Here is a 14883-nt window from a genome sequence, read left to right on the forward strand (position 1 = left end):
AATACTGAGAACAACTTGAATGGATCTGAAATACAGCAACTGTGATTACTTAAGGCACTTAAAGGCAGGCAAGGTTCTTTGAGTAGATGTGATATATCTTTTATTAGACCAACTGAGTGGTTGGAAAAAAGTTCTTGGCAAGCTTTCGGGCACAGTCACCCTTCTTCTGGCATAGTGAGTCTAAAGGAATTTATTGTTTAACCTTGAATCTGAATTCCTTATACATTTAGTATGCTATAATACGGGTCAGAAGCATAAAGCCTCTGGGTTGGATCCAGCCTCTAGAGCCATTAATTAGGGTCTATGGACCTGGAGGGCTTTGCCTGTGACTACATTACCTACCATTGCTTCTTTCTTCCCTTCTCCCCCTAACTGTGGCATGGGCATAGCTTCTAGCTGGTGGGGAGCTGTGCCTGTGCCACAGCCGGGGGCAGAAGGGTGGGAAGAAGTGGTGGTAGTGCAGACACAGCTTCCAGCTGCCTACCCCTGGCTCAGTTGCCCACCGGCTGGAAGCTGGGCCCATGCTGCAGCTGGGGACTAGGAAGTAGAAACCCCCTGATGCGGGGAGCCTGTGTTGGCCTGGAGCCAGGTTGTTCCAGCCCACAGCTTGTAACTGTTTCTGGCCACTGTACTGCAGAACAATAATTCGCTTATACATTGAAACTATGAAGAAAATGAATTTATTTTCAATCCTTAGGTAGGTGAAGGGGAATGGAGTACTTGTAGACTTCCTCTCTATATTATAAGTACTCAGCTTCTTCATCTCTGAGGTCATTATGGAGGTCTCATAAGTGTTGAGGAGAACATATCCTCAAGCCAGTGATTTGTTTCTTGAGCAAAATTAGAAAGGTTTACTTTTGTAAGTTAGGGTTTTTAAATTTGATGAGTGCCCTCAACTTCTTCATCCCCTAATTTGAACAGAGATGCAGCAAATTGTCAGTTAGAAATACATGAATAAGAAAACATAAAATAGGGATTTAACCATTTAAAATGTAATATCTTGGTACTCTAATTTTGTTACAGTTTTACATCTGTAGCATTATTTAATTTCACAGTATCGTTTTATATGGAATTTTGCATAACTTGTGTTTATGTTCTGGTGTCTTTCAGCTGATTACCTGGCTCAGGCATTTGATTCCCTTTGCATGGATTTGAAGACAGATGAAGGGAAGACCATATTTTTGGAGTACCAATCTGTGCCTGTCATATTAAGTCACTTAAAAATATCCAGTAGAGGTCTGCTTTCCAATGCCCTTGATGCCTTACTTCAGATGACAGTGGAATCTGGTAAATTTGCTAAATTTTAAACATTAAAGATACAAAATAAGAAAAATGCAAAAGCAATGCAAATTTTAATTCAAGTGGAATATAACAGTTTTTCCAAATGTAATATATATTAGATAAACTCATACTTCATAGTAAATTATCATTCTTGTTGTCGAGTTATAAGAAGTTTGAAAATATGTTCCCTAGCTGTATGTCAGTTGTTGTATGTCAGTTGCTCCTTTACGTACTTGACATTGGGATTGTCTTTTTTTTTTACATCCTTACATCTTGTTTTCTGATTTATCCAGGATTTTTTGTTTGTTACACAACTAGTTTATTCTAGTGTTCTGCATAATTGCACCCAATAATGAGCACATTTCTCTGGAGTCAGTCTTTGCCAGAAAGATAATTTGGTATTAGTACTAAAAGTAGGGGGCAGGAGACAAACAGGGCATAAGCCTCAGGGCAGATTGGGTGTGGGGAGGCACAAAAATAACAGCTATTGCCAGTGGCAGCCCAGCTGCCAAAGTGCCCAGTTGTGTCTCTGGTAGATGGAAACATGAAAAATGCAAAATCCTTGATATGTGAACTTTTAGAATTTGAGTGAGTAGCTAACTTTATGAAGTTGTTCTTTCTCAAGTGCCTTGAAACCACTTCACTGTTGGTCCTTTAAGACGATGGTCCTTTAAGAGGATTGTGGCTCAGTCTTGCCTTTGTCGCACTAAAGCTGGTTTCCCAAGTGATGATAAGTTTTCTGGAAAGGGATCAGATGATAATTTAGAAGTCGTGTGATCCTTGGATAAAATGCAGTGTCACATATATAAAGAAGTTTGGTCAGAGGATGATAAATCTTCAGAAAATTGGAAGATTCCTGCAGTGTGACCCAGGGTAAGGAGGGAACTGATGAAGACATTTTCATATTTGGCATATGGAAAAAAAATTGACTGGAGCTATCTGCTGGCTCTGTGGGGCAGTGGCAAACTCTAAGAGGAAGAGACTTTCGGAAACAGCAGGGAGTAGGAGCAGAACTGTTGAGCTCAACAAGGGGCTAAAGAAATGTAGAGTTGAATGAAGAGGTTTTGGTTTATGTTGACACTGAATTCTCTCTTTCCATCTCAGTATCCCGTCCCCTCCATACACACATCCTGCCCTGCTGAGCCAAAACAAAATCTTTGGCAGCTTCCTTCCTGACCCAGTCCTTCCTGTCCCCTTGTTTTAGGATTTTTGTGGTTCTTACTGTATTTCTTTCCTCTTGCTGTTTTTTCCTGATTTTTTTTTTCCCTTCTACTTTGATTTTTGGAGGTGGAGCAAGGTGTTAAAATCAGAGTTGTCTTCAGCACCACTTTGCCAGCCATAAAGGTCATACTGTCCAACATCCCCCTTTATCTCAGTGATGACAAGCTAGCTGAGGATCTAGCTCACAACAGTAAGATAAGGAGTTCCATTTGTAAAATGTCATTTGGATGTAAAGCCCCTGAGCTCAAGCATGTCCTGTCCTTCACAAGGTAGGTCTTTATGATTCTGAAGGATGGGAGGAATCTTTGAAAACTACCCTGTAACACACACTGGGTACAAACAGTACGTCGTATACCTCTCCATGAGAAAGCCCATGTGTTTTTGTTGCAACAGTCCCCAGGACCTGGTAAGTGCCTGGTGAAGAAGCAGGCTGCAGCTGTTGGCACTGGATTTATGACCTAGATACCTTGTTCCAGGTAGACCCAAAACCCTCCCACTGACTACGACCTCTTCATTCGACAATAGGCAAATTTTATTGATACACAGTGATAGCAGATAAGAATAATGCAAACAACATTCAAATAATTGCTGTATCTACCAGTCCAGGTTTCACAGAGTCAAGGTACATCTGGCCAGTACATGAACTTCACTCTGAGGTTCTTTCTTGAATGTCAGCTGTCAGCAGCCTGGAGGTCAGAGACTGAGGCCCACCCTTTCCAGTGGGGGATGAGTGAGACAGGCTGGTGGTTTCCATGGTGGCCTTGGGTTCCCTGCTCAGGGACCCTTTGCTGCTCTGAAATCTCTCCTTTTATATTCTTTTCCCCTCCAGATGACTCTTCATCTCTGGGCATTGTTGATTGATCTTCCTGTGGTCATCACACTGTCTATGTTCTGTCCTGTAAGCATATTCCTTTGTTTCACAAACCCAACACATGCACACATCCTAATTTGGACTTTTTCCAGGCTTCCTACTAATTTGGTCCATCTACTAAAACCAGAAATCCCAAGGGCTCTGCACTTGGGCACTGTGACCTGGTGCCAATATTGTGGAGTCCCTTATCTCTGTTATAGAACAGTGTGGTATGTGTCTTCAATTACCCAGCCTGTGTGCCTGCTTGCTGCTTGCCTGTGTCAGACACAGTGGGCCTCGAACAAAACTGTCACAAACAGGCTTTTAGAAATCAGTTAACCCTTGCCATTGCTCTGGACCATTATTCTAATTCATATCTATTTCACCTATAGGCCAGTTCCCAAAAGCAAATATTTAAATAGCATTTTCTAGCCATCAGCAGCAAAGACAGTCCCACCCACACAGGGCGAGGACAGCCCTAACCCAACCCAAGGCGAGGAACAGAATGGAGGAACTGAGGGCCCCCCCCAACTCAGTGCACACCTGTCTCTTTTTAAGCTACTGGCACTGGGAAGACGGTGTCATCCACCGAACCCAACCCATTCAGGAGAAATCTCGATGCCTATTGCTGGAGCTGAACCTGCCCCAGCTGGCTCAAAATTGTCCCAGTATCTTCCCTTCAGTCCTGATGTGGCTGATGTTGGGGAGCTAAACTCCCCCAACCCAGCCACGAAGGATAAAGACCAAAAGCTACCCTGGGACTCAGAAGCTTTGACCCCAGAAAATATGGCCCAGAAGACAGCTGAGAAACCTTGGAGAACCCACTGAGGGGGAAGAGCCCTCAGGGAATGATGCTGATGGACCCAATGGGAAGGTGACTGCCACCCAGGCCTCAGCCGCTACACTCTCCTGCAGTCCCAAACAGTTCCTGCTCTGAACTGGACACTGATTTAGAGTCTGAGGGTAAGGAGGAAGAAGGGGAACTTATGGGCTTTATTGATGATGCATCTGAGAGCACTCCCCACATCCCGAAGGGAGAAACGATCATCCCTTGCAGGAAAACCACTAGTCCTTGAATGCTTTCTTTGGGAATGTGAAAGGTTACTCCCTTAAAAGCATTGTATTAAGCATCATATTAAGTTAGTTCCTTGATGAGACCAAGGGATCCTGGGAGGTAGAGAACCAAATATACCTGAATGGTTCCCTGACCATAAATGTTTCCTACTCTCAGCTTGTAGACAAACAAAGAAAATGCTAGCTGAGGAGGCAACACAATGCTATGCGTACAAGCTAAAAAAATTAACAAAAATCAGGTACTATACCTGGATGAAGACAAGTGCTAAATGACTTTCCATGGCTCATTTGGATCAGCTCTACATCACTGAACACCACTTGCCGCTGCTTCACTGCAGCCATATTACTCTATCAGGTCTCTCCGACCACAGCCTAGTTTGGTGTGAACTGAGCTTTTCTGACTTGACTCATAGCTAAGCACTATTATTGGTGTCTAAACATTAACCTTCTGCAAGAGTCCTACTTTTGGAACTGCTTCATGTAACCTAGCAGACTTGGGTGGCCTCAAGAAGCAACTTCCTTGTCCTGGAAATAGTGGTGGGAAATGGGGAAAATACAAATCAAGATTTTCTGTCAACATACACACAGCAGGTGATCTAATATGCAAGAGCTTGAGAAAGATGTTTTGAGCTTGTGACTGCCCTGAGGGATGTTGGTAAAGACCACAAGGTGTACAAGAGCCTCAAGCTCCAGCAAAAGCACTTGAGACAACTGTAGGCCCAGGGCACAAACACTCAAGCTTGCTTACTCCATGACCCGGTTCTTCCCCAATGTAGAGGAAAAAGTGCACAGAACAAAAGGTCAGCAGCCACCTTCAAACTCTGTCAGGCTAGGCGCTCGTGGATTCTGCTGAAATCTGAGAGCATGCCGTTAGCTACTGCATCTGTTTGCAGCCAAGACTGCTTGCCCAAAGGCCATTCAGCACCTGCATGAGGGCCTCCCCAAACACTATGCATCTGAGGCTGATAAGCTCAAACAGGAGCTATCTTTGGCAGAGCTGAAACCTGCTTTTCAGGACCCTAGTATCACCCTAGTATCAGACCTGTCCCCTCCTCAGGCCAGACCTCCTGTGCATTTTCCAGGAGAGCCTCAAATATGAATTCTTGCCATTCAGCTGCTGGAGAGCAGTCCTCAAGCTGTTGTCCAAGAAAGTGAACTTAAGAACTGGCAACTGGTATTGCTTCTATGTACCAATTACAAAATCCTGACCCAGATTCTGGCTTAAAATTGTAATGGACATAAGTGTCGACACTGAACAGCACTACTGCATATCCAACAGAACCATCCAGGTTCTGCTACATTTCCTGCTGTTAGCCATGGAACTCTTTGACTTGAATATTGGTCTTGTCTTCCTGGCACAGAGAGAGCCTTTGATTGGGTCAACCACAGCTTTTTATTCCAGACCCCAGAAGCCTTTGTTTTTGCCTCCCTCCTCCCCCAACCATGCTGCTCTTATACTGGGATACTTTTAACCTCCTGAAGGTGAATGGAGTGCTATATGCTCTTTTCCTAGCATACAGGGGCATCTGGCAGGGCTGCCTCCTCTGGAATGCTCTTTTTAACCACTAAGCCAGTGCTCAGGTCTGACCCTCTCATCAGCTACAACCATGGCCCCTGGCCCCCTAGTTAAGGTGACAATGTATGCTGATGACATGACTGTTTTTGAGCAGTGAGAGGAACATCCAGTGTCGGTGGGCCTATAGCACACCTCTTCACCTCCTATTAACTGTTCAAAATGACACATCTCTCCTGGGCACATGGAGCGATGCTCAGCCCCTAGATCTTCCTGGAAGTCTGTCCTGGTACTGTGATGGCTTCAAAACCCTGGGTATTTTCTTAGGCCTGCCTGTCTGGCTAGCAAAGAACTGATACGGCTTAGATGAGCAGGTGGAGACACAATTTCAGCAAGAGTACTAGTGCCTATCCAGCTTCTCCTATAGCAATTGGGTCCTGGTCATCAACAGCCTGGCAACTACTACTTTGATACAGGTGTGCCATGCTGGACTTACCAGTGATCTTGCTCAGAAGGCATTGGAAGCTCTTTGTGGACTTCTTCTCCAGTGGGCTATCCTTTTACCTGCCCAGCAAAGAATAGGGACCTGATCAACCTGGCAAGCAGGATGACTTGCAAGTCATCAGTGTTTGCTCTTCACATGTGAACCCTTTCCCTGGCAGTGGCTGGCCTTTGCTTTCCTATGTTGGGTGGGGGACCTTAACCTCAATCAGGGACTTTTCCTCTTGGATCCTGATCGCCTCAGTTGAGATGCCCTCCTGCCCTTTTATTGCAGTGTCACCCAGACCTAGCAAACTTCCTTCCAACTGAGACCCCAGGGTAGGCACCTGCAGTTTACAGAGCTGCTGCAGAAGCCACTGATAACCTTGCCTTGCAGCAGGGGGCCCCAAGCTAAGACTCTGGAATCCTCATTACTACCTTGGTCCAGTTGCACACCATCGAGCTGATCCACCTTCTCAATTCAGCCTGGTCTGCCTAGCTCTCACCAAACCCCTGGCCAATCTGGCTGGGCCTGTAGTCTTTCCAGTCTGCCTCACCTGAAGTGAAAGGTTCCCTCCTCATAAATGCACTTGCTGTCCTGGGGTCTGCCTCTGAACTCAACAAGCCCTCCCCAGTGGCAGGTCGCAAGACAGCTCCCTCCCCTCTTTTATCATTGCCTATTTTTCCAGCTGTGGACAGTGATGAGAGTGGTGGGCCTGATACCCTGCTGTCCTTCCCTGTATCCCATGAAAACAGTGGTGGGATCTGCTTTGAGATCCTATATGGGAAGGCACTGTACCTATGGATAATCAAAGTGTGCCATGTCCGTATTCTCAGTGCCTGCCCTAAAATGATCTGGAGGTAGCAGATAGTAGCAGCAACACCAGAGCAAATTTGCTCAGCCTGGTACACCCTGGACAAGCTACCCATTGCCAAGAGAATTGGTGATCTCCATTGGCAGCTGCTGCATAGGTTCCTCACCCTGGGCACCTTTGTCTACCACCTAGACCTTACTGTGGCAGCAGTCTGCCTTTTCTGTGAGGAGGAGGTGAAATAGGCTATTTTCCACACCTTCCTGGACTTCCCCTGGCTTTGGCCACTGTGCTCCTCTCACCACTCTGTTTGGCACACTGGACTTAGACTCCTCTGCGACTGTGTATATTTTTTCTATCCTGTATCAAGCAGCCGAAGGGAATGCGATCTAGCCATCCAGTTTCCTCCTGAGCTAGGCCAATATGGTGACCTTGAAAGCTGCAGAAACCAGCTTGCAGGGACAAGCTATGACAACACCCTCCAATTCCTCTGCTTCTTGGTCTGAGTGTTTGTCACATTTGAGCTTAGACACTTTACCTTGCAACAGAATGTAGACCAGTTTGTCACACCGGGCGACTGAGGGGGTACTCTGGAAGTTGGAGGATGGACAGCTAGTTCTAAATATGTAACCCCATGAAGGGTATATGGGGAAGGGGGGTTCAATCTCTTGTGATTTTAGTGTTTTCATTACTGGCAAGTGTTTCACGCTTGGCCCCTCGGAGGGCCACACACTTTCAACTTTCACTTTTTGTTTTTAACATTTTTATAGTAAAGGTTTAAAAGTCAAAAAGTTTCTCTCTCTCTCTTACATGGAGAATAGCAACAACTGGAATTAAAATTAATATCCAGTCAAAAGCTACAAGTTATATTGCTCCTTTATTAAAAGAATATATTAAGTAGCCATTTGTGATGTGATTAAGTTTTTAAAGTTTGGTATTTTCACATACTTGAGTTATTTTTACTTTGCCACTTGTACATCAAGTGTTTTGATATTAATGATCACCCACTGCTTCCATGGGAGAGAGAATCCAAGAGGCTCAGCTGTAAAATTACTAAAAACAAACATATTTTTCCTTTTACATTTGCCCATTGCTTAGGGCACTTCAAGGCCAATATAGATTACAACTAATCTATGGCTATGAGAGACAGTATCCAAAACTGGTCTTGATGCAGGCAGTCAATCTAGTGTGTACCCATACTTACTTGCATATGACACGCATCTTTCCCCCTGAAAATTAGGTACTGGAAACTGGAGTGCATCTTACTCAAGGAAGTATGAGGAACAATGGTCCCAATCATATGGGAGCTAAGCTGCGTGGATCCTGTTCTTGAGCTGGGTGGCCAGCCAGCAGCACCTGCTGATCAGTTGAGGACCCACTCAGCTCAAGATGGGCCAAGCAGCTTAGCTCCAGCAAGATTTGGACTCCCAGCTGACCTGGCAGGTGCTGCTGTCTGCCCACCCAGCTTGAGAAGAAGGACAAGGTAGTTTGGCTGTTGCTGCAATTAAAGGGTTACCAAAGAAGCTACAGAATTTTCACTCTTCCCCCCCCCCCCCCCCCCCCACTACTGCAGCTGCCTCATTTTCCCTGTGAAACTACTTGCACGTATTTTCAAAGAAAGATCTTTTTTCTTCATTCCACTTTTGAAAAAGCAGGGTGTGCATCTTAGAGAGCATGTGCTATGCAAGAAAATACAGTACCCATTTCTCCACTGGTCAGAATGGAAAATCTTTTTTGTTTTTGATAGAACACTAAAATCAGATTTTTCATGAGCACCCAAGCAACAAGTTGTTTGGCATTGTTGTGGTTGGCCCCTGGCAATCACAGTGCAGAAATTCTGCTATAATGCTAAAATACAAAATTTGCTAAAAATTAGTATTGTTGATATGGGTTTTGTGGTTTTCTTTAAATGAGGACTTATACAGGTGGCAGTGCCATATTATGGGTTGCTTTGACTTACAAGAATAAACCCAGATAGTCTTAAGATAGCAGTTGGCAACTTTCTAAAGCTAATGGCAGTGGCAAATTAACAGTTAGCAGGACCCTGTGATCCAAGCAGGGTGCAGGGCCCTGCCTCCCGCCCCACAGCACATCCACAGGGGAATTAGCACAGCATACTGGTTGTGGGGGAGGGTCGGTGGTTGGAATGGCTGAAGAAGCCCACAACCTGCTGGGTGGGAGGGGGGGCCACAAACAAAATGCGGGAGGCTGTCTGGCCTGGGGCTGCCCCCGCCCCCCCCTTCCACTCAGGCAGCAGCAGGGCCCCCCGTTGTTAGGAGCCCCATGCCACTGCATGGTTTGTTTCACTGTAAATCTGCCACTGGCTAATGGCCCAAACAACCCAGCTTTAGGTGTGAAGCAGGCTAGTGGTTCTGTGTGGCTGCTGCCAGGTGCATGGCACCTTTTTCTCCCCACCCTCCAAATGGAGTGTTGGGCATAGCTCTTTGCTGCCTCGCCTCAAGGCATCTCCCTGCCCGGCTGCAGTGCAGGTGAGGCTGCCCCAGTGCCAGGTGGTGGTAAGTGAAGCCTGCCTCTGTTTCAAAGACCAGATCCAGTGGCTCTGCAGGCTGAATTTGGCCTGTGGGCTTGTTGTTGACCCGTGGTCTAAGAATCTACTCCAGCAGCAGGTATATTTGGAGTATGAGAACAATAATATTAAGTTGGCACAAGCAAATAGATGGGGCTACTGGATGATTCATCTTGTTAAAGAGTTGCCCTTCAGATTGTAAGGTTGATAAGTGATATTCAGTCATTGATTGATTAGCATTATTTTGTACATGAATAGCATATTTGACAGAGAGACCCACATGAAGGTTGTTGCCACCCTACCACACACATTGTGAACTAGATTAGGTATCTCTTGTAACCTGTACTTTATTTTATCAGACGTTTGTCCTTTTCTGCTAGTTCTAAAGATGTATAAGGCTTACCTGTTTTGGTTTCTTCAGGAACTTTTACATCAGAGCAGATGTCCTATTGTATGTTTGTTGTGATGATAGAAACGCAACTGTGTAGGCCTTAGACAGACAAGGTTCTTTGGGTTAATCCAATATCTTTTATTAGACCAACTAAAATAGTTGGAAAAATTCTTTTTTGCAAGCTTTTGGGTACCAGTACTCTTCATCAGGCTGAGGAAGCGCCTGCAGTTGGTCTATGTTTGTCTTGGATGGAATAGAAAAGACGACAGAGGCCAGTATCCATGCAAGAGAGCCAGTCAGTAAAAATGGAAATTGAGGCAGTCAATGGGTGAGAGATGGATGTGGGGGAAAGGAAATGTAGACCTGGTGTTAAGAATATAGCTGGTAAATAGTAGAGTGGTTACCTGGGCTGTCAGATGTTAGGCAAGTTATAAATGTGTCATAAATCCAATGTCTATATTTAGTCCATGATTTGTTGTATCCAGTAGGTTGATCAAGTAAAGTTCGTAAGCTCGTCTGTGAAAGGTGTTTTGTTAATTCCCTTTGAGGATTAAAGCTGAGAGATTGGAGAGAGAGTGGTTTTCTTGTGAGGAATGTGCCCCCACAGGTAATTGGGTATTCTTGTCTTTGATTAATTTTCGATGTGCGTTCATTCTGGTGCGCAATTGTTGTTTGGTTTCTCCTACATATGTTCCATTGGAGCATTTAGTGTACTGAATGAGATGCATTACATTTTCGGAGGTGCAGGTATAAGATCCAGGAATGTTGATGGTTCTGTTGTGGGGTGTAGTTATCGTCAGGGTGGTGATATGTTGCCAGGTTTTACATTTTTTTGTCCTGGCATGGTTTGGATTAATTTGGTGTGTTTTGGGCCATAGGAAGTTTGCTTCTGGTGTTGAGGTTGGTGAGGTTCAGTGCTTGTTTAAAGGCTAGGATGGGTGGTTCTGGGAAGATCTTTTTAAGAATTGAGTCTTCTTCTAGTATGGGTTGCAGTTGTTTGAGGATTTTCCACATAGGTTCCAGGGAGGGATGATATGTCATAGCTAGTGATATGTGATTCATGGGGGGTTTTGTTCTATACTGCAGCAATTCTTCATGTGGTATCCAGGTTGCTCTTTCAAAAGTGTGATCTATGTCTCTAGAGGAGTGTCCTTGTTGGGTGAAAGCCCTTGAGATTTGTCAGGTGACGATCACAGGTGTTCTCAGTGCAAATCTGGTGCCATGGGATTTTTCTTGATGCTTCTTAAAAAGGTATTATTAATGAAATTATAATTTTGAAATCTGAAAAGCATCTAATTACTAGCCCTTTTCATGATGAGATGAATGGCAGATGTTTACTTGAATCTTTCCTCTGTCCCTCCCTTCTCAATCTGCTCACCCTTCTTCCAAAGCTCCTTTACTAAATTATTCTTCCTAGCAATAGCAGCTGTGTCTGGTTTGCTAAAGTAGTTGAGGGTTGGATTGAGAGAAGATGATTACATGAATATAAGTATAGTTTAAGGAAATGATTGTTGGCATTTGTTGAGGAGGAAAGTTAAGAGGAAAAGTGGCAATGCGTGTTCTGGTTATGATAGCTGGTATCATGGTATGGTGTGTGTTAGTATGTATTTTGCGTGTCTGTATGCAAATACAGTATCTGTTTCTACAAGATGCGAGGTTATTAGTACCATCATATATGAATGCAAGTTAATTGTCTTTTTACTTTAGGAAACAGTAGGTTAGATACTGTGCAGTAATATTGTGATGGAATGCCTCCACTTTGTGCATTTCTATGGCTGAATGGTAAGGACAATAGATTGGCTTTTATTTTACGTTAGATAAAACTAATTCTTAGAAATGTTTTAAATGATCTATTTGACTTAATATAATAAAATTTAAAACTGAGAAACCATCATCTTCAACTAACCTACTTCAAAAGGGACATAAACAGGACATAATTACATTACTAAATTAAGAGAGATTGAACCTGGAGGCATACCTGACTACTATGCAGCAGACCCAAATGTATTGCCTAAAAAGTGATGAAAGCCATCCAACATAAGAAAAAGTGAAATCAGCTATCACAACAGGAACCACTTTACAGGCACTGCACCAGCAATACAGTAGAGAATCAGGATAGCAGCACCCAGAGCAATGCCATTACTTAGCACAATGCCTCCTATCCCACTCTGAAATATCTTCACTTTCCAAAGGCCTGAACTTCTGCCCAGAAGAACAACCTGACAAGATACTAATAAGCAGAGAATAAGAATTCTTCCTCAGACTTTGCCTGAAAGAATAGTTATGCAAGCAATACAGAACCACCTCTGACAACCCTCTTACCACAACAGATAAAACATACAATAGTAAAACACTGAATTGAGCACCTCTGAGAGGATGTAGCCACATGTTGAGTTACTGCATCAACTTTCAGGAAGAAAGCTAACAGCGAATTCTGTTATACAGGTGGCAGTGCCATATTATGAGTTATAAAGCTAACAAAAGCCAGGACCAGGATGATCTCTCTCCTTCAGAAAGAAAAGCCATAAGTCCTTAAGATCCAACAACAAAATAATAATCAAACCATCAGATAAAGGTGGAGCTGTACTTGTTCTCAACTGTCAGGACTATATCACTGAGGCCAACAGATGCACTGACACCAACTACTATAAGGATCACATCAGTACTTGCTCTAGAACTGGAAAATATTAGCAAATCCTTCCCATACCAGGAAAAACTAATTTCCAGTAATTCCTGACTCTGAGGAAATTTATGCTCCCAAAGATTCACAAACAAGGTAACGCAGGCAGAGATCCATCATATCCAGCTGTGGTACCCTCACTGAAGATCATAGAATCATAGAAGTAGGATCGGAAAGGACCTTGTAGATCTTCAAGTCCGACCCCCTGCCTGGGCAGGAGGGAAACTGGGCTCAAGTGACCCCAGCCAGGTAGGCATCGAGCTGCTTCTTAAAGACCCTCAGGGTAGGAGCCAAGAAGCGGCTCAATGCCAAGATTCATAGAAACTACTGTATCCTAAAACCACTTGTCACTCAGAGCAAGTTTTCTACAACATAGAGTAGACTTACTCAGTGAAATCCAGAACATCAGCCACCTCAACCATAGATGTCACTGTCTTGTCCACTAAAAAAAAAAAAAAAAAAAAAAATATCACATACCATGAAGGTACAGCACCTTACCCAAAATACCTACAAGAATGCTCATATTTGCAACTGTGTGTTGTACAATTCATCCACTTCATCCTCACCCATAACTTTACCTTCAACAATCAACTTCTTCCAAGCCATAGACTTAACTATGGGCAGAAAGGTGGCCCCTCAATATATAAACGTGAGCCACTTGTAGGAGGAATTTGTAAAAAACTGCCCCATCAAACCTGCACTTTACCTGTGTTACATAGATGATATTTTTATCACCTGGACTCCTGGGCTCACTTACTGACTTCCACTACAGGTGTAACAACTGTCACCTCTTGACCAAATATTCTTTAAAATGTTCCTGCACTAACATTAACATTTTCCATGATCCACATCCTGGATGGCACCCTACAAACCACTGTATGCAAAAAACCCATAGATCACCATACTTATATCCTCAAAATCAGCAGTCATACCAAGCATACCAAGAAAACCGTAGTCTACAATCAGGCCCTCAAATAACCACTGCATCTGCTCTGAGCCTAAGAGGAGTACTTGGGACAGCCATGTGAACAGCCCCAAATCCACCTTTACATAACAAGGACATTCCAGTAGAGAATTAGACTGTTTCTTTGAAAGAGCCACCCAAATGCCTCCCACCCTCTCCCCCCAACTTGCTGCAGTACAAATAGAAACTCCCCTGTGGCCACATACTCCTGGTGGTCATCTACCACCCCACACTAGAACTAATTAGAAGAATCATCAAACAATTACAGCTGATCCTCGGCAAAGATCAGACCTTGAAAGAAATATTCTGCTTCAGGCATTCAAACAACCCCCTAACCTTGCCCAGCTCACCATCAGCAGCAGACTCCCCACTGTTCATTAGACATCAAATGGGATACAGCTCTGCCTAAACAATAGACACAAAATCTGTCAATGCATCTCCACTACTACAACAGTCTAGAACCCTTCCCCCCCCCCCCCCCCCCCGGGTGACTGGTGCCTCCTGAGTCGGGGGGGGGGGCACATGCTCACCCCCCAGCAGCCAGTCAGTGACCGGGGGGTCCCTTCTGTGGCTGATCACACCAACCAGGGTGGGGGAGAGGGTCCCCCCCATGGCCAATTGCGCTGACCCAGAAGCACAAGCAGTGTTCCTGGAAGTGCCAGTGGTGATTCTCCTGGCACCCCCACTCCCCGACTGGCACTTACAGGGCAGGCACCAGCACTCCCGCCTGTCCCACCCACCCATTGCCTAATCCAGGAACACTGGCTATCAGGGGTGCACCATTGCTCTCAGGGGGTGCTTGTGCACACTCGTGCACCTCCTACGCATCACTACTGCCCCCCCCACAACAAACTCATCAGAATCCATGAATCCCACATGTGCCTTTCCCAAAATGTGGTATATCTAATCCAGTGCACCAAAAGCCCTCATGGCAATTACCGGATTTTCATGTATATATCCCCACGGGTTATACACGATTTTACAAAAAAACCGTATGGGTGCGGGCTATACAAGGGTGCGGGCTATGCATGGACTATTTTTTGAAAGGGGGCCGGGGCGGGGGGTGGCAGCGCGGGTGGGCTGGGTGGCC

The 14883-nt window shown here is 44.7% G+C and overlaps 1 protein-coding gene across 2 annotated transcripts in view; it reads left to right on the plus strand.

Annotated features, from left to right (window-relative positions):
• Positions 1-14883, plus strand: part of CCDC138 (coiled-coil domain containing 138) — a 60502-nt gene that overhangs the window by 29176 nt on the left and 16443 nt on the right. For both annotated transcript variants that reach the window (XM_025213564.1, XM_006031890.3), the window contains one exon: positions 1111-1287. In XM_025213564.1, coding sequence (XP_025069349.1) covers positions 1111-1287 — 177 coding nt within the window. The remainder of the gene's footprint in view (positions 1-1110; positions 1288-14883) is intronic.

Source organism: Alligator sinensis, unplaced genomic scaffold (genome assembly GCF_000455745.1).
Source record: "Alligator sinensis unplaced genomic scaffold, ASM45574v1 scaffold1232_1, whole genome shotgun sequence".
NCBI lineage: Eukaryota > Metazoa > Chordata > Crocodylia > Alligatoridae > Alligator > Alligator sinensis.